We start from the raw sequence: 20,080 nt of genomic DNA on the forward strand, positions 1-20,080 counted from the left end.
ATATTGTTGGTACTGCATCTCTATGTAATATTTTTGTTTGGTATCCTGCTCGATAGAAAGCAAGATACATCGAAATGTAATTAGCACAGGCTTAAATAAGGAGAAGGCGTCCTTCAGAAGAGAGAATTATCTCGTTTCATGGTCTGAATCTAATTGTTTCTTAATTTCTTGTTTCGTAAATTAGGATATTTAGGAAATCTGGAAAATACAATATCTTTATGTAATCTTCATCCAAATCGGAAACAGGTCGAAAAATAAATTAAACGTGAATAGAATAACGCAACATGTAGATGTTACATTCAAACATAATATTATGTTATCGATATCAAAGGACAACACTACTTATAATACTTTGGGTACATAATCTGTCAAAGCTGATTAACGTAAAATGTGAAATCAATTATTTGTACAAATGTGACGGCTTTGCTGAAAATATGCGTCTGCATCGTGTTTAGGGCTCAATAAACTTTACAAAAACCAGACCAGGTAATGTATTTCTTGCACACAAACATGTATTATGTGGTCGATAACTTACCCATGGTGAGACATTGTTTGATCGTTCTCCATTATAACACCCATTCTACTCTCACAACCAATAGCTACGCAAGCCATGGTTCATAATGAATAACTATTTCACAGATTGTTTATATAAAAAGTTAAAATAATGTCCCAAAACACCAAAAAACTAACGGCAGGTTTGGTATCCAGCTGACTACCACAACATCTCAAAACGGTAAACACTGACGTTCTAGACAGCGGTGTTTGTCTATGTTTGTTTCTTTTTTCCACAGAGATTGTTGCCATAGGGAAGAAAGAGAGCTGTGATAGTTTGATCGTCACTCTAAAATATTATCCGTCTATTCTATACAAGGTCTTTGCTTCTCATTCATAGTTGGGAGCAGAAATGAAACGCATATGACAAGACAACAAAAGACAATCAAGCTTAGGCTTTTCGGCGGGAAACGGGAACGGGACAGTTGCTTTCTTCATTGAGTAATCTAAATAATTAATACGAAGTGGTGTTTTGTGGTTAATGATCGCATTAAGTTAGTCGGAAGACATTCGCGAGTGTTATTATATTGGAGTATTCAATAAACAAAGTGTATCTGCCCATTTTCGCTTCGTGCTGGGAAGCCGCTTCATAACTCAAAAGTTTATGCGGACTTTTGAGTTAATTCGTTTGGGGTTCGGAGTAGGAGTCTACTCCGAGGGTGGGGGCTTAGGTTTCATCATCATCACCTTTCATCATTTCATTAATCATCAAGAAAAAAAATACGTCAGACATGGCTGTATGGGCATAGTTCCCTTTGCCTTACCCTTCGGGGAAAACCAAAACAAAAAAAAAAAAAAAAACAATCAAGCTTACGATTTTTGTTATGACACCTATTATGACATGACACGGTTTTTTGACATTCGGATCCGATTTTAAAATCGATAAGCAAAGAACTTTTGTTGATATCACTACAAGTTATCAATGTTTATCACTTTTTCACTAAAGGGCGTTCACTAGAACGTGGGTAACTTTGTGAAAAGTTAAGAATTACCATTACCATTTTGAAATGGAAGTTATCTATGTAAAATAACGAAAGTTTAACTTAAAACATCAGTGGACAAAGTCAATTTCAAGAGCCGTGATTATATTCAAAATCATGTCTCTCTGGTCTGACTGGGAGGGTTCTGCGATGAACGCGTCGGAGTATAAGAAATACCATGAGTCATATATGGAGAATAATCATGGAGCGTCGCCGTTGTATACGTTTTTCTGCATCTTCTTCACAGTAAAGTGTACCATATATTGCGCTATTAAAAAGAACTATTCTGTGTCTTCATATGTCATAGAGTATTTGTTAATCGTTCTTACTATGATCTCGCTGCATTTCTACCTAAATAAGTATATGCTTATACTAAATCTTATCACTTCCATGCTATTAGTGTATGAATTACTACAGCAAGATCTTCAGTTTGTCAAAACTTTGAAACAACCAAATCAGTTTCCTACAAAACACATCCAATCTATAACTTGCATTAGAGGTTTGACTTACCTAATAACAGTATTTGCCATCTTAGCTGTAGATTTTAAGGCATTTCCTAGAAAAATGGCAAAGACTGAAAGATATGGCTATAGTTTTATGGATACTGGTGTTGGTTTATTTGTTATTATAAGTGGATTAGTCCACAAGGATCTCAAGACAGAGAAACTTAAGAATATAATTAAATCAAATACTAAGTTTATATCTGTTCTTGTCACATTGGGAGTGGCCAGATTTTGGACTGTGAAAGCATTGGAATATCAAGAACATGTAACAGAATATGGGGTACACTGGAACTTCTTCTTTACTCTTGCTGTTTGTAAATTAACTTCCACAATAATATTGTACTTTACCGACAAAGCTCTATTATGTTCACTAGTTACAATTTTAACCCATGAATTTCTTTTATATAATGGACTGCAAAGCTGGGTATTCAGTAATGCTCCACGGACAGACTTAATTTCAGCAAATAGAGAAGGTATTGCTTCCTGCCTTGGCTACACTACCCTATATCTCTTTGCTGTTTATGTAAAGCAAGTACTAGATAACAAAACCACCCCACGTTACGTGGTATTAGTTAAGTTTGTATCTATAATTACAATTTTTTGGGTATTGTTGTATATTCTAGCCATTTCGAGACCAGTTTCTAGAGTTCTGGCTAATACTAGTTACTGTTTGTACGTATCTGCTACTATACTGACCATTTTGACGTTGTTTTACTTTTTTGAAGTTTTATTTCAACAAAAAGACAAGAAAATCTACTTTATTGTACCTATGATAATAAGTGCTGTCAATCAAAATGGACTCCTATACTTTCTAGTTGCTAATTTATTAACGGGAATAATAAACTTATCTATACGCACCCTTTTTGTGCCAAAAATGGAATCATTTTTAATTGTTAACTGTTATATGATAATTACTATAGCTCTGACTGTGTTATTAAAGAAACTGGGTGTAAAAATATAAACAACAAAATTTATTATTAATTAGAACACATTTAATGCATAACATTGTACCACAAAAATAATATCACATTTTTTATATTCTTTTAAGTAGGTAAGTGAACATTAATATAAAAATATCTCCACGTAAATATTAATTTAACAATAAATACTATTTTCCTACTAAAAATGGAGTTTGTTCTAAGTTTAGTAAAGTTTGTTACAAAAATTTACAATTAGGTACATGGAATGTTAATAAAAGAATGGACTGAATTGTTAATACAATATGTTACACAAATCAAACTTAACAAGTATAAAAAACCCTATAGAGCTTCAAATAAAAAATAATTAAAAAATATCTGTACTTTTAACTTTTTCATAAATTATTAAGAATTTCTGGTTCAACCATATATCAAAACTACTTAAAGCAAAATACAATTCTAATTATTTTAAGAAATAAATTAACAAATAAGCTCTTGTGATATTACATGCTAAAACTGAAGACAGTCTATTATGATTAGTATTGATTTTTAAAAGTGAAGGGCTCACCTAGGGGCATTCAAAATTAAAGTGCCTCACACACACCACACCCCAGCAGTTTAAATTCTTCGTAACACAACCATTATGAGCCAGCTGTAGCTAGTCATTTAACTCGTAGACTCGTACTTTAGGGCCATATCTTACTAGGACAACATGGTGGCGTCACCATAGTCACGCCACTAACATAATGTATGCAGTTGTCACCAGGCACACCCTGAATTATCCATACAAATCCCATTTAAAAAAAAAAAACAAACACGATTATTCTTTATTCTATGACCCGGGTTGCACCCTCATACGTCCTAATGAGATAGGGCTCGTAAAGTATATACAGCCAATGACGAAGTCATGGTAATCAAATCAGACAAATTGGCATTTGTACAATGGTTCTTGTTACTGAGATGTCTCAATGTTTTCTTATGCTTTATTACAAATAGATAGTTGGCAGAATTCTGAAATGCATGTCAAAAATCTAATATGCAAGGCTAACATCAAAAAGGGATTGAATGAATAAAAGAAAATCATTAGCTATAGTTTTGTTAAATTCAGTCAGAGTCAGTCAAGTTTATATTGATGATCATTAAGTATTTCTCCTGCTTTAAGTACCCACATTTGTAACTTGTCATCATCATAGGCTTAAGTATCGGTGGTACCGTTTATCTTTGGCTATAAACCCATTTTATTTTATTTTGTGACTATGTCTAACAATAAAGGGAATGTTTGGCAAGATTAAATACTTTGATAAATGCTCAATGATTGTAAAAATACCTGTTTAAATAATACTGTTAAATTCGTTCCAGAAATGGCACCTTTTCTTCACTTTTTGCTACCGGTTTTGTGTGTCTATAGAATATTTTAGCAGTACAGAAAATGCAAAAATATGTCACTAAAACTATTAGAATCACTAAATAGAAAAATAAGTATGGGAACCTTTGCGGCGACCAGAAGACTGTGTACTTCATGTGTTTATTGTGCTTTTCTGAAAAAAAAAGAGTAATTGATGGGAGGTGTTATGCATAGAAGAAAGGACCGATTCACTTATCAGTACTGTTTAAATGAAATAGAAGAGAAAATAAAAATAAACTTACGTAAAACAGCAGCTCCATAACCGATCTTACTGGTTCCCATGCGATATGAACATGTTGGCACATATATCTCATATATTGTATCATCTACAGAATTGGAAGAGAATGATATCCCTAGTACTTTATCCCCATATTTTAATGGGAACGTCTCTCTGAATGTGAGCTGAGGGTTCTGCATAACATACTTTGATTCGTGTTCATGAGCACAAAAGTAAATGTTTGGACGGATCACATTGTTAATCTGGAAAAGACAACAGAAAAAATATTGTAAATATGTTGCTTACAGTGAGACTAATATTCACAAGTTTCCATTCTTACAAATTGTTTTTTTTTTTTTTTGTATAACCTTCGTTATTTATTAGGACATAATAAAAAAAAAATTTTTTCTTCTTAATTATTTTTTGTAGTATTAATAATAAAAAATTGGTCCATGAATACATACCATTTCTCCAAAAGCATGCCTGGAGGTGACAGGATAATGTGATATAACAATTTTGAAATTGTGACTTTTATCTCTTCCCTTTTGAAATTTATGTGTTATAGCATTCACTTTATAGAATGATATGTTCCTAAACATGATAATGCTTTCTTGATCAAATATTTTATCAAATTCTGCTACTTTATCTCTTTTAATTGGTTCGTTTTCTCCACCAATGTCATTGTCTCCTGGTATCCAGATTTGCTGAAGAAAAGAAAGTGTTTATGTGCAATAAAATATTTTGTATTATTGTATTGTAAAAGTGTAATTTTATACAATTATTTGTTATAGTAAACATAATGTTTTCAGTATTTTTTGTATTGTTATTTGTAATAGTTTTTTTTTTTATTAAGACTTTTAATGAGCTTAATAAAAATGTGCTGTGAATAAACATTATCTTTTAAGTTCAATATATTATATAAATAAGTATAAGATTTGTCTAACAAACAATAATGTTAGGTCTGTAGTAGCCCACAAAGATGCAATGGAAATTCATATCTTATAATTTGATTTTGTAAATGACAATGGGCACTTTTGTATGAAACTTGGTCCAAGAACCTCCACTGATGAGACTTATATGTAATGAAAGCTTATGCTTTCCCTATGATTCTGGCAAAGTCCTATCAGATTCTGTCCCGGGGTTCTTTTTTTACGGCCATGTTTGTCCTGGCTAAAAATGTGATAAAATGCAGTGGGAGCTAAAATCGACTCAAGATGTGTTGCTGGATAACTAAGTCTACATAAATAATTAATAATTATTAATTAATTAGGGAAAGCATAAGCTTTCATTACATATAAGTCTCATCAGTGGAGGTTCTTGGACCAGATTCGCCCATTCTCCTTTTACAATTACTATGCAATCATTCATTATCATAATATACCATAAACTAAAAACTTCTTACCACAACAGGGTAATCAATATTGAAAATATTGGCCAAACGTAAAACATATGCATGAAACTGTGCCATTGTAGAAATTGATCCTTCATCCATCAGATCTCCCATGTACACCAAGACATCGGGCTTGAAATGTTTCAGTACCACTGAGAATGTAGACTTTAAGTACCTAGAAACAGAAACCGTAATGACTTGGTCATTTTATTGGGTTGAATGTTTATAGATCACAAAACATGAAGGTTGCTTTATATAAGAGATAGGTAGATTATACTTAATTAAAAATGTTCTGTACTGGTAAGTTCCAACATACATCACATTCACAGTAATGTACCTGATGTACCTTGTTTTAAATAAGTTTTTTTAAATGTAGCAGTAGGCAAATACCTACATAAAGACTACAAAACTTAAACTTCAGAAAAAAAAATTAAACTGACACACTGAATATTCATGCCATCTTTTATCAGTCAGGTAGGTATTCACAGATAGTGTAATCTACCTACGTACAATCTCATCACAAAACTATCTTGAAGTAAACTAGAAAACAGAACATGGTAATAATATCCAAATAATCAAATAGGCGCAAAGGCAACATACATACATACATAAACTCACGCCCGTAATCCCTAATGGGGTGGGCAGAGCCACAAGTAATCAAAGACAACTTGCAGCCACTGTTGATACGAAGTACACTGTTGTTGTTGTTGTTTGCGCAAAGGCAAACTTGTTTTTAAAGTTGGTTGTCTTGTGGATATTTAATACAACTTACTAAAATTCTATATCTTCATGCCTCAAATAAGTATATTATGAATTCGACCTTACTTGTCGCTATCCCAGTTGAATAAATAGCTCAAAGGCGGTGGAACCGCATCGTCGCCTTGTATTTGAGGGTCGGCAATAAACAGAATCTTTGTACAGGTGTAATCGTACGCCGGACATTCCAATTGCTGCCAGTAAAACGGTTGTATTCGATACACAGCCCATTCGCAGTAAAATGCTGCACCCAATATCGTCGCCACAAAGTATTTTAGAGCCGCACTGTAATTAAAACAGCAGAAACATCTCGTTTATTATGATCAAGATAAGGTTTGTTAGACTTACATTTTTGAAGAAAATATAGCGTTCATTTGACTTACCTCCTTCTAAAAAACATTTAGGATAAGTACAATTATAATGTAATACTCAAAAAAGAACGCTAAATAATAGTTTCGCTGGAAAATTCACATTTATCATTTTCGTAAGTTCGAGTCGCTTTTGTTTATTAAAAATAATTCGGAGTTAAACTAAATCATAGAATTAATTTGTTATTGCGAGTATTTTATAGAGCTACCTCTTTTACTTTTATCTAAAAAATCATAATCGTTCAAAAAAAGCTCTCCATGTCGCTTCGTTTCATCTCATGAATTTTACCATCCTCAGTCGTCATCATATTCTTCGAGTATTTTCTATCGAATGTAAATGAATACTTATTATTTCCATTAAATAATTTATCCTAAATAATGTATGTTGACCAATTTCTACATACTTTATGTAATTATTTTTTTTCCCGAATTCCAGACACTAGTTCAAAGCCTAAACTTGCTTGTAAAGGAATGTTTTTAGAGTGAAGCGTTTTTCTGCGTTCAATTTTTTAAATATTTTTGGAATATTTTTATGAAATAGAGACCAATTTAATAATTAATAAGATTTAGTATCCTACGTTATCTATTACACCATTCATTTTGTTTACTTAATTGTTAATTTTAGAAAGTTTTTTTCCTCCGTTATGTGCATAAGTTACCTATAAAAATAACAATAAAACTATTTCAAAACGCATCCTTAATCCGGCGGTTTGACAGGTCAGCGAGCCACTTTATAGCTTTCCGAGTAGCATATTTTAATTTTATTTTCTATTATCCTTTCGTTTAAGAGTTATAAATAATACATACGTAGTCTTTATAGTAGAATAATTATCCTATTAGATTGTACGAGGGTGCAATTGCAGTGTTACATAAACTAGAGCCAATCGTGTCGGCGGTCCCGATGTCTATAAGTATAGTACGTCAGTGATTGAATGTTGGCTGTAAGATAATGGATGTGGATGCTCCTAACATATTGAAAAGGTGCAGTAGCGCACCTTTGATCAATGAGGCGTCTTCTACAGCGGCCACGTCGCCCACAACAACCACAGCGCCCAGGTAAAGTATCACGCTTCTGCACGGATATGGTTGTACGCCTGACTATTTTTGACAGCTCCTGAGGTTGCAAGTGGGTGCCGTACCCGTATTTAGCACCGTGTATGCATTATTCAGTCGGCACGGTGATATTGCCATCGATTGTGTGCCTCAAATGAGGTGTGTTTGAATTTGTCATCCATTTTCAGTGTCGTGTTTTGGTATTGGGTAAACACTCGCACTGAAAGTCATTGATGGGCTTGCTGTTGCGATAAGAGGTCAGATTTGATTGAATTAACATTTCAGTTGTTGCTTTTGTGCAATTAATATGCTTTGTATTTAATCTTCATCAATATTTTGTGTCTTTTTCACTTGTTGATTATGTTTTGAGAGTATAATGTAGTATCATAATCTGTGAGTTTGTGTTTCATCATCTCTATAATAGTAAGACTATTTCAATACTTACACATCATTATATATGCATTCTAAAGATATCTTTACATAAAAATACTATATTGGTCACTGTAAATGAGACTATGCCATTTATTTTCAAGGTTATACTCATAAAAAAACTATACTATTCTTTTTAGATAAACTCATAATTTAGCTCAGTTGGCAACAACTTAGCTGAGTGGGTAGGGGGCATGAGTGCAGTAGAAAGGTCTTAGGTTCAATTATAGGCTGGGTAAATGTGTTTGACTGTAGATATTAGCTTATATTGTAGTACAGATAACTTGATGTAGACAATTATTTGTTCTGTAATGAAAGTAGTTTTAATAAAATCTGTAACTTTGTTGTATATTAAACAGAGTTTGAGACTGCCTTGTCTTGTATTTTCTAATTTATTATGAGTCCAATATTCAATATTGAGTTATTAGCTCAATGTTTATAATATGTTCCAAAGAACTCTGTCTTCTACTGGATTTCTATAATCTGATCTACCACAATGGTAGAAAGAGAAGTCATGCTCCCAGTACTTATAGGGGTGGCAATTTGCTAAGGTAACTTAAAGTGACATCATGCAACCACTTGAAGGTAAAACAAATTCAATCCTCAAATAAAACTTCCCATAACACTTAACCTCATCTCTCTTTGCATTATCCCTTTTTTCACTGGGTCTGCTTACCTAACCTGAAGATTTGACAAATCCAGTTTTTTACAGAAGTGACTGCCTGTCTGAACTTCCAACTCGTGAAGGGAAAGCTAGCCCAGTACAGGTTAGGTCACAAACCTCCGTAAATACACTTCTCGGGAAAGTGGGTTTCCTCACGATGTTTTCCTTCACCGCTGCGCAATTATACTTAATACATATAATAAATAGCCTTCATAATGTCCCACTGCTGGGCATGGGCGTCCCGTCAATCAGCCTTTCTCATTCAAACAAAGCTTAGATAAAGTATCAAAATTAGTTTCTATGCTGGCTGGGTGAGGTATAATAGTAAAATATGTGCAGCACTCATCCTGGGCATGTTGTAAAATTCGATAAAGGGATTGTGTCCGGTCTAACATCATGGACAATCATTATTAGCTCACCACTAGTGGCTCTGCCTACCCCTTTAAGGATTACAAGCGAACATTTATGTATGTATGTCTTCTTGAAAAGCCGAACTGGATGTGTACAATAAAGTGTAAGTTGTCAGCACTAGTCACTAGTATCTTAACATGTTGTTGCTATGACATGATACCAGTATCAATGTTTGCAATGCTATCAAAATTCCTTATGTTCACCATGATAGTGGTTGATAAATGCTTTAAAAACACCAGTCGGTTTTACATAAATATTGATTACTGAGTAAGTAAAGACTTTACAAGCTGGTTGTAATTATGATTTGAAAACCTACATAAATAGAATTGAGGTTTGATTTTGTCAAATACAGTTACAATTACAACTCATAAGACATAATAATAATGATATTTTCTCTGTAAATGCATTAACTCAGACAGATACATTTAATTTCTTGCTGAGTTCACACAACAATGCCTTTTGTGTATTCAAGTACATAATGGAAATTATAAGATTTGCAAGAAGACTGTTTATAATTTAGGGATGACTTTACATTTGTATGTATGCTAATGTATCAGTTATTATTCATTCAACTATTCATTGTTTTATTTAATGTTCAAATATTCTGTTTTGAATATTTACATTTTTTTAGGATTCCAAAGTCAAGGACTACTGCTTGACTTAGACCTAAAAAAATATACTTCAATGTGTATACATTACATTTCTATGAATGTTCATATTGTACATAGTCTGAGATACCATACATACATACATAAAATCACGCGTATTTCCCACCGGGGTAAGCAGAGACTATGGAATTCCATTTGCATCGATCCTGACACACTTCTCTTGCTTCCCCCACATTCATCAATTGATTTATACATGCCCGCCGGTTCAGAGTAGATTGTACTGAACTTTTTGTAAGGACATCTCCAATTTGGTCCTTCTAGGTCTTTCTCTGCCAGCCCTACAACGAACCTTTGCTCTATATACTGCTTTCGTAAGCCTATTATCCTTCGTCTGAGAGACCAAGGTAGAATAAATTCTAGTAATTCCATATTTTTTGCTATAATGCAATTCTAAGGAATAACAATTAGTAGTTATTTGTAAACACATTATTGCAAACAATAACATTCTTCAATGGTATATTACATAATACTGGCTCTCGACAAATTATATAAATAATAAGCATTAACAAATTATTCATGTATAGTTATTATTGTCATTAAGTATTTCACAAGCAATTTTGATTATTCATTTTAAAACATTATTGTAATTAATAAACAGTATTGTGGTGAATTTTGCTAACACTTGCCTCGACCATTATAAACGGCGACACGGCTTACCACCTATTACGTTGGTCTAACAGAAAGCTTGGTGAGGTGTGAGTCCTTAGTTCATTTTGCGATGGTTGTACCTCTGACTACCCCAATTGGGTTATAGTCATGAGCTTATGTTTATCTTATGATTAATAAAGTTATTGCTTAAAAACAATTGACAACAGTGTCCATGAGGTGTAAAATTAAATGATTTAAACTAAATGAAAAATATAAGTTTGTGTGAGAAACAAAAAAAAAGTAAATAGGTATTTGTTGATGGATATAGGTGGTTTTAAACAACACACTAAGAATTGATTTGTGTTTCCATGTTTGGCTGGTCCGTTTCGTACGTTTTAGATTTCGTACGGATGATGCTCGCTGCTGGCGCATTTTCGTTTCGATCTTTTGATGTAAATAGTATGGTTAGGGACTCAATAATAACCCTGACACCAGAGTTGATGAGGTTGGTAATTCACTTCACAACCCACTCGATAGAAGAAGGGACTGTAGTAATCAATAATTATATTTCGTCATGGAATTATCATACGTTGCTAATAATATTAATTGTGTAAGCTTACGTAAGGAAATAAGTGCCATCTAGTGACGGTATGTCGTATCATTGAACAGTTTAGTACAAATACTCGCCACCGGCGGCGCTCCATTTGCGTGCGTTTTGGCGGCAATATGGCGCTGGACGCTCTGTGTTACGTAGTATAGTAATTACTCCATGGTGTTACCAACCACACCCAAGTTATCTTTTTATTTATTTATTGTTGAAAACATTTTACATAATGATACAATTGAATCGCATTGCTAAATCTTGCAGGTTTGTCTCAATGCAATATTCCGCTATTGTTACAGTTTGTACTTCGGAAGTATACTACTAATTAATTACACTATTGAATAAATAAAGTATATAAGTCAAACACATACATGGACGAAAGAACCGGTAGAATAGGTAATTCGCCACAAGTGAGGCGCATCATACCTACGTATGAGCGGGCGATTCCGAGAAACTGGCAAGCAGCAAACAAGTAAACAAGATAGTAAACAGGGTGCTCCAAATTCACACATCAAGTTAACATACTTTGTAGGTCTTCAAACATGTACATTTTTAATATCTCTAATACATTAAAGAAAACAAAGGGTTTCACGTTTGGTATATATTTTTATCCTCCAAATACAATCGATATAGTTAGCAAATTATTAAAAAACAATGTGGATTCGAATGTTTCGTCAGTAATATTTTCCTCCAAAAACAAATGATTTAGTCACACAGAAAAATTGTGCCATCTGGCGACCTTTTAAACTGACACAACACATTAAGCTCCCTTACCCCTTCGGCCATTTAGACTTAACCTCGAGACCAATATTTCCAAACACAATAGTTAAACAATGTCAAACTTACAGTCTTAAGACTTTAAAATGAGGACATGCGGGCGTGAGGTAAATTTAGCTCGGCATTGATACGAACTAGTGCGGGGCGCGGAGTGTCCGTTCTATTATTCTTTATTATAGAATAAAGAAGCTGGGGAAGCGCAGGCCGCTCAAAGGCTGATTGACACTGAAGGAGCCACAGTCCGTGTCCTTTGAAAGTGTCCAAAAGACTGCAATAAATTGTATGTTGCTTTTTTGCAGGAACACGTCGTTCTTCAATATGTTCTCGAACAACAACCGCACGCGGCGGTACAGTCACGGCAGCGGCGGCCTCAGTCCGCTGGCGGCACCTGTCAATGTAGCTGTAAGTATCTATTTATTTGGTTCTCTAATAATGAGTATCAGGGATGAAGAGAGTAATGGCGATTACTCCACCGACAAGAGCGCAGCTCTTAAATAAATAGAGAGAATAATGAGTACAATACACATTACAAAATTCAAATTCAAAAATATCTATTCAGTAGGTAACATAGTTACACTTTGAATCGTCAATTTTTACATAACGAACGTCTCATCCGCCTAAAACTACTGCAGCTTCTCACAACCTGTATAGCCGGGGAAAAGAAGTTGAAGAAAAACCTCGGCACAGGGCCCTAGACGTTCTTTAAAAAGAATATACAAAATATATGCTTTTTTTGCCTCATTACTTAGAGGAGAACACTGCATGCACATAATGTAACATTTTATATAATCCATACCCATTATCCTCAGTCGTTGGGTCCTTTCACGTATCTTCTTAGTCCACCATCTTTTAACCCAGTTTGTGTCTACGAAATATCAAAGCTTCGAATCGTTTTGGTCAGGTCCTACCCCAGCAAGGTCTGCAACGGTTGCTTGACATATATCGCAGGTCTTTACCCTATTAGTCGTGACTTTTATTTAGAGTTATACAGCCATCGTTGCGTCTGATGGTCGAACCTAGTTTCCAATAGATGCAGCATATATTATGTTATCCATGTAAATAAACGTCCTACGGGTATTAGTCGAAGTCCTAGATTAACTTCGCTCCGCGGTTTCCGTGCCGAGGGCACAGAAGCCGCGTCGGGTCATTTCAAAACATAACAAGCATCATGCCTGTGTCACCGAAGGGGTAGACAGCTGTATAACAATACACACACTCATCGCCAGCTATGTTCGATTTATATTATATTTTTGGGTTTAAACCCAAAATGATTATTTATCATGTGATTCTCCAGAATTCGTGGGGCCGCGCGACCCCTAGAGACCGCCTGAACCAGCTGCGGGCCGAGGAGTGCGCTGACGTCAGCAACACACGGGAGGTGGCGCACGAGCGGGAGATACACAACGCCATGCAGATGGGGCAGTCCTGTGAAGACCTCACACTTGTACCTGGGCTTGCTAACTCACCCACGCGGTTACCCAGGTAAGGGTGGATAAGGTGGCTTATACTGGAAGAGACAGGTTACCACAGACATAACCACACACCGGTTACTCTATACAAAAATTTTGTTCTTATCATGTAACGCGAAAACGCGAGCGAGAGTCAGTCATGGTTCCTTGCTCCTTAACGACTATATAGCCTGCAGTAAGACCCAGAGAGGGGGAAGGTAAATCTAGCTTGGCATAGACACGAATCGATGCGGGGAGGAGTGCCGTTCAATACGTAGGATTATTTATTCGGTGTCATAACTTAAAGATAGCTTGAATGGGGCGCAGTTAGTTATCGTACCTAAAATCCACACAAGACATCAAATTTATTTTATGATGCAAACATGAATTCGAAAATCATACATTTAGGCCCGTGCTGGATTCCAGTAAGAGTCAAGCGTTCTTTCAACTGGGCCACCACGGATCTACTCTGAAGTTTTATTTATTTTATTTATTTATTTTCATGGGATAATAAACAATTATACATGATATATTAACAACAGGTGTATGATTTTTTCACATAAGTACATGTACAATCAACCACATTATCCACGTATTAGTTTACAATGTCGTCTAGTGAGTTGAAATAGGTTATGTTATAAATTAAACAAAAAATAAATCAGCTTAGGGCTTGAATAATAGATTTTTTAAATTTAGAACTAGATACATTGAATATGTCTATAAAATGAAATGAATCATTGTATTGAGCGAGAATACGACGTAGAGGTACTCGCCTGCCGGCGTTGGTGCGGCAGCGCACCGTTCTAAACAGCGGGTAGGATCGAGCCGCTCGTCGATGAACTCTCATAGGCACGTTAAATCCAATGTCATTAACAAGGTCTGGGCAGTCTATTAAGTTATGGCAGATTCTATAAAGTGTTACAGATTGAAGAAGCATTCGTCTATTGTGTAGTGTTAACATTTCAAACTTGGATAATAAGTTGTTGTATGGTGTTTTATATCTGTATATTTTATAATGTACCGACTTAAGAAACCTAGCTTGGATAATTTCAAGTTGTTCAGAATATTTCTTGTAAAGCGGGTTCCAAATTGCACAAGCATATTCAACCTGTGGTCGGATCAGAGTAGTATATAAATAGAGATAAGTAGATATACGAGAAAAGTCAGTGGTTGCTCTCATTACAAATTTGTACATTCGAAACCCCCTGGCGATAATTGAATCAATATGTAGATCAAGATGCAATTTACTATCTAAGATGACACCGAGATCGCGCAGATAGTCCACCGCAGTCAATGAGTTATCGCAAAGTTTGTAATTATATATAATTTTATTTTTATTTTTGGTAAAACTGATACCGTGACATTTAGGAATACTAAGCTTGAGTTTATTTATATAACAATAATGAGTTAGGTGGTTTAGATCATTCTGAAGAAGAGTACAGTCAATATCACTATGAATGCTTTTATAAATTTTTAAGTCGTCAGCGTATAAAAGAAAATGGGAATGTCGGAAACAATTTTTAATATCATTAATAAATATAAGGAATAATAACGGACCTAAAATAGATCCCTGCGGAACGCCCGATGTTACATGAATTAGATCAGAATGAAAACCATTAACGACGACTCTCTGCGATCTGTTGCAAACATAAGAAGAGAACCAGCGGAGGAGGTATTTCCCTTCGACCTCATGCTCCTATTAAACACCCCTACTCAATGAGCACCGGGACACCCACGACCTGATGCTCCTACTGCAACAGCAAATTGTGAAACATGGTCTTCTTCTGTCGTGGTCAGGATTACTATTGAGCCGCCAAAGGCCCCTGACATGGCTCATGTAACGACTACTGACTTATATCAGTAAGGAGTAACCAGGACCAACGGCTTAACGTGCCATTTAAAACATGTGAGCATCAAACATCAAACCAATGTAGTTCCATACCTAAAACAATCCATGATACTTCTACAGGTTTTCGCCGTCACCGTCCGTGGTATCGCCATCGCCAACACGGAAGTACCAGACGACGCGGCGCAGTCTCTCACCAACCATAGCTATAAGAGCGTCAAGCTTCAGTCCAGTCAGCCTGAGTCGACCGAACCAGCTAGTGGGCAAGAGACGGTGCGATGAAGCAGACTCACCCCTATCTAAACGTATGTGCACGTCTGACAGACTAACCCCCTCAACACCAGGAACGCCGGACTCTGACTCCTTAGAGTGTACATTCAGGCCGGTATCACCTAGAGCTCAACCAATGAACGAGTCACCACACGAGTCTCAAGATGCCCAGGAGAATCACAAAACCAGTCCTAGCTAATAGTTTGTAGGGTATTAAAAGGTGATGTTAGTGGGGTTCGCATAAAGTTGGTGGGTGTGATTGTTAGATGAAATAACATTATTTATAACACCGACAGTATATGAATGTCAATGTATAAATATGCTTAATGATGTAACAATTTTATGCGAATTCCTATTAATTTGAGATGATACTACCCACGTCTGTCGTAACGGACCTATTATTCTTTATAGGGTAATGCGTTTATTCCAATAAAAGTAGCCTTTGGCAATTATTGGTTCCTATAATCAATATGAATTTGTAGGTAGACGTGATAGCAAGCTATTGTAATTGAGAGGTGCAATCTTTTATAAATATTTATATGTGTTTAAGCAAAAATGTGTAAACATGCGGAACAATAGTTAAAGAAACTGCTAAAGGCAACAAACATATAGATTAAAGAATTGAAATAACATTTTGCTGTGAACTAAACAAATACATTATAAATAGGACAGCTTTTTGTATAAATTTCTTGGGATAATTAACAATTTTGATTTGAATAACCTCCTAAATACAATTACTTGTTCTCAAACACATGACGAAGGCATTGGCTAATAGGTAGAAATTCTACCGTACGGTTATTTCGCTTTCTTGTAGTACAGGGTATTATTGCTTATATTCACGTATATTTCAATGCTACAATTTAATTTTTTCGTGTCTAAATTGGCAACATTGATGACTGCTGCCGATGCATTAGTATTGCCAGTTGAGAGCGAATAGAAATTGTGACTTTATGAAATGGAACGTAGACTGTTTGTAGTGCTAGCAAACTTGTGATTTATTTACACAGTAGGACTTAAAATACACCACGTGCTATGCGTGCGAGTGACGTCACAATTGAGTGTTCAAATGGAAAGAAGGCAGTGCCTTTTCTGGGGTATTTTATAATGCAAACTTGGCGACACTAGCACATGTAGCGACGGCCTTTATATAAAGGTAATAGTACTAATTCTTGCAGACGCCTTCTAATTTTATTTTAAGTTATACCTGTAATTTTCTCATCCGTTAAAAAAGGAAGGGACGGGTAATCGACAGGCGTAAAATTTATGGAATACACATCAATTTTAAGGAAATCTAAAATATAAAAATTTTACATCGGCCAATAAGCCGACTGAATTAAGTAGACAGCACGTCTAACGGCTTAGAGATGCCTATTTTATTCGCACGGGATATCAATTCATTTTAAAATTAACTTGTTGACAATCATCCGTCCCTTTCCTTTTCGGCGGATAAGAAAATGAATAGAATAGAATAGAAAAAGTTTATTATAAAATGACGGGTATAACTTAAAATAAATTTAGGAGGTGTCTGCAAGAATCGGGGCCACTATTTCCTACTGATTCGGTACTTTCATAAAACCTAAGCCAATGTCTTCATTTTGTACAGTAGATTAAGTTTAGGAAGAAACGCGACGAGTGCCCTATTGTTAGCCAAAGCATCCAAAACTTTATTTGTAAATATTTAGGTGCGTCCTATGTACTGGACGGTGTATATAATTAGCGATAAGATAATCTAGCCATTACCAGCGTGCAGATATTATTGATACACGCAAAATGAGAATTTTGATTTCGTAGCATTGTAAGTCTCATTGTTGATTTTCATCGGTCGTTTTTTTTGTAATTCATATATTGGACGCGTAATGTATTAGCATACAATTATCCTTCAAGAATATCAAAGCTTAGCTTTCAGTAATATTTCCATTCGAAAAATGTAATCACATAAATGTTTGTAAAGGCCTAATTATAGTCCAAAGTATAAAACTGTTCTAATAATAAATATTCATAAAATATGCGTCCATGTTTCGTGAGAAACACGTGGATTATACGAAATTTAAAACCCACCGTTATAAAAATCATTCATAAGTTTGTTCATAATGCGTTTTTGATGCAAAACTAATATTGCCGCATTAGTGCCAAAACCTGCTACTTTTATCACGTGATTTGCTTGCATTAAAAACGCATTCTCATAATGCTATATCACTGCAAAGCATTTAGATAATAGATAATCATTGACCTTAGAAAATAATTATATTGGCGAGTTCGCAAATTAACAAGGAATGTTATTTGAAATGTAACATATCGAAAGTTTAATATGATGATTATTATAATACTAATATCAATCATACAGGTATTATTCGTACTATTCAGTAAATGTCCCTTCATTTGTAGTGAACATTCAATGTTAATTTGCCAACTTTCCACCATGCATTGTGTTCATTTTATTTCAGATAAACTACATTATTCTATTACATTTCTTTAAGTCCAATCCATATGTAAAATATGATATAATAGTAATATTTCGCGGTGTCTTGACATATATACACGTATATACATATTTATATATATACATAACCCGTGTTACCGCCTTAAGTTTACGGGGATATAATGTATCTGATTAGAACATTGTCAATACTGAATGATTACGTATATAGTGACGTGAAGAACTTGCTAACGTAAATAAAAGTTGAATAGGTAATGGTTTTACCTAACCTGAAGAATTTTAAAGAAGCGACTGCCTGTCTGACCCGCGCAGGGATAACCAGCCCAATACAAGTTAGGGTTTGGGTTTCTCACGATGTTTTCCTTCACCGCTGAGCACGTGAAAATCTTTCATAATCGAAACATGCATTCGAAAACAAATTCTAAAATAATTGGTTTAGTAAGGTCCGTGCTGGGGATCGAACCTGCGACCTCATAATGAGAGTCGAGCGTTCTTCCAACTAGGCTACCACGGCTACGAAAAATATAAATTTAAAATAACTAATAACACAAAATAAATCCTTATCTTCAGTTGAAAGTGAAAGGTGGAAAGGACAGGAGCGGCAGGCTACATAAGGCGTACAGCTCCGCTGTCACTCGTCTATTTACCACGTTTAAAATTTATTTAACAAATTTTCCTAGCTTCAAAGCTTTCTTGTACTTCTATTTTTACCATTTTCATCTTAAATTAAATAATATATCTTGTAAACAACAAATATTAAACTTTTATTTACGTTAGCAAGTGCTTACTTCGCTACAATAGGTAAAATTGTCTGTTTACACATCCTTATGGTTATAGCACATCAAACCTCATCACCCAAGGTGGCATCGGTTCGCCTCAGAATAAAACATACGAATAATAATATGATCTTTAATTTGTAATTCATGTACATACAGTACATGTCAAATTGTAGAGTATTGTGTAAGTAACAATTTTAAGTTTTTAAATGTTTCATTTTGAGGAGAATTCATGACTAATTTTATGCTACAACCTTTGATCACTTTGGAGGTGGACTGATCGTCAAATACTTCGCCAGAACTACATCATTCATCCGTTCCTAATAATACTATGTAAACAAGTTATTTATACTAATAATCTATTTTAGTAGTATCCAATTTAAGCTGTTCACAAAATAACAATCACATAATGTTATGCAGGAATCTATGTTAATTTGGTTACTTATAAATTAGTATTGGCACTTTTTCCCGCTAAATTTCTGTGATTGATTTTGAATTAAGAACGCCCTTTTTTCAACGCTTATGACCCGCATAAGTTCTGTACAAACAAGGATCGGTTGTCGGGATAAGATGGCATAAAGATCGGAATTTGGTGATTATATTAGAATGGTCGATTATAGCTGTAATCGACAAAAGGAAATTGTGATAGATTTGGGTGTATGTGAAATGTTATTTTTGTACGAGTAGCTAAATCCAACTGAAATATGGATTACCTCAATTGTTGCAAATTTTTTGCTTGTAGATAATTTAATGTACGTGGTGCGATTATTTGTAACAAGATTCAATTCGATAATGTAACTTGATATTTGATTCGTTAAATCGTTTCTTTTTTAATAATATCATTACTAAGATGACAAATTCCACCCCTTGAAATTTCTTGTCCCCTTGTACCTATCAAATTGTAATTAGGTATGACTTGTAACTTTTGTATGTATAGAGTCTGATTGAGACTACAATACCAATTTGTTTTTCAAGTGTGATTAAATCACAACATGAATATCGACATTTCGTTTTTTTATTC

The 20,080-nt window shown here is 34.7% G+C and overlaps 3 protein-coding genes across 5 annotated transcripts in view; 2 read left to right on the forward strand and 1 right to left on the reverse strand.

The window, feature by feature from the left end:
* The first annotated feature begins 1,393 nt into the window (after positions 1-1,393).
* On the forward strand, positions 1,394-4,939 carry LOC126374182 (uncharacterized). Its single transcript, XM_050020716.1, has one exon. The coding sequence runs from the start codon at positions 1,650-1,652 to the stop codon at positions 2,994-2,996; it is 1,347 nt and encodes a 448-aa protein (XP_049876673.1). The 5' UTR covers positions 1,394-1,649; the 3' UTR covers positions 2,997-4,939.
* On the reverse strand, positions 3,773-7,304 carry LOC126374334 (uncharacterized). Its single transcript, XM_050020952.1, has 6 exons — positions 7,104-7,304; positions 6,790-7,005; positions 5,977-6,139; positions 5,039-5,278; positions 4,600-4,837; positions 3,773-4,490 (listed from the first exon to the last, which is right to left on the reverse strand). The coding sequence occupies exons 1-6, from the start codon at positions 7,118-7,120 to the stop codon at positions 4,297-4,299; spliced, it is 1,068 nt and encodes a 355-aa protein (XP_049876909.1). The 5' UTR covers positions 7,121-7,304; the 3' UTR covers positions 3,773-4,296.
* A 494-nt stretch (positions 7,305-7,798) lies between these two features.
* The window catches only part of LOC126375199 (uncharacterized), a 100,528-nt gene continuing 88,246 nt past the window's right edge, over positions 7,799-20,080 (forward strand). The window contains exons 1-4 of one of the 3 annotated variants that reach the window (XR_007567552.1): positions 7,799-8,144; positions 12,582-12,684; positions 13,577-13,764; positions 15,700-17,367. Coding sequence is in view for 2 of the 3 variants with exons in the window: in XM_050022120.1 (XP_049878077.1) it covers positions 8,038-8,144; positions 12,582-12,684; positions 13,577-13,764; positions 15,700-16,045 (744 nt within the window). In the remaining variant the exon portion in view is untranslated. Of the gene's footprint in view, positions 8,145-8,205; positions 8,399-12,581; positions 12,685-13,576; positions 13,765-15,699; positions 20,065-20,080 lie in introns of those variants that run through there. The other 2 variants (XM_050022120.1, XM_050022239.1) reach the window with 2 other exon arrangements.

The sequence above is a fragment of the Pectinophora gossypiella genome, chromosome 1 (assembly GCF_024362695.1).
Source record: "Pectinophora gossypiella chromosome 1, ilPecGoss1.1, whole genome shotgun sequence".
Lineage (NCBI taxonomy): Eukaryota > Metazoa > Arthropoda > Insecta > Lepidoptera > Gelechiidae > Pectinophora > Pectinophora gossypiella.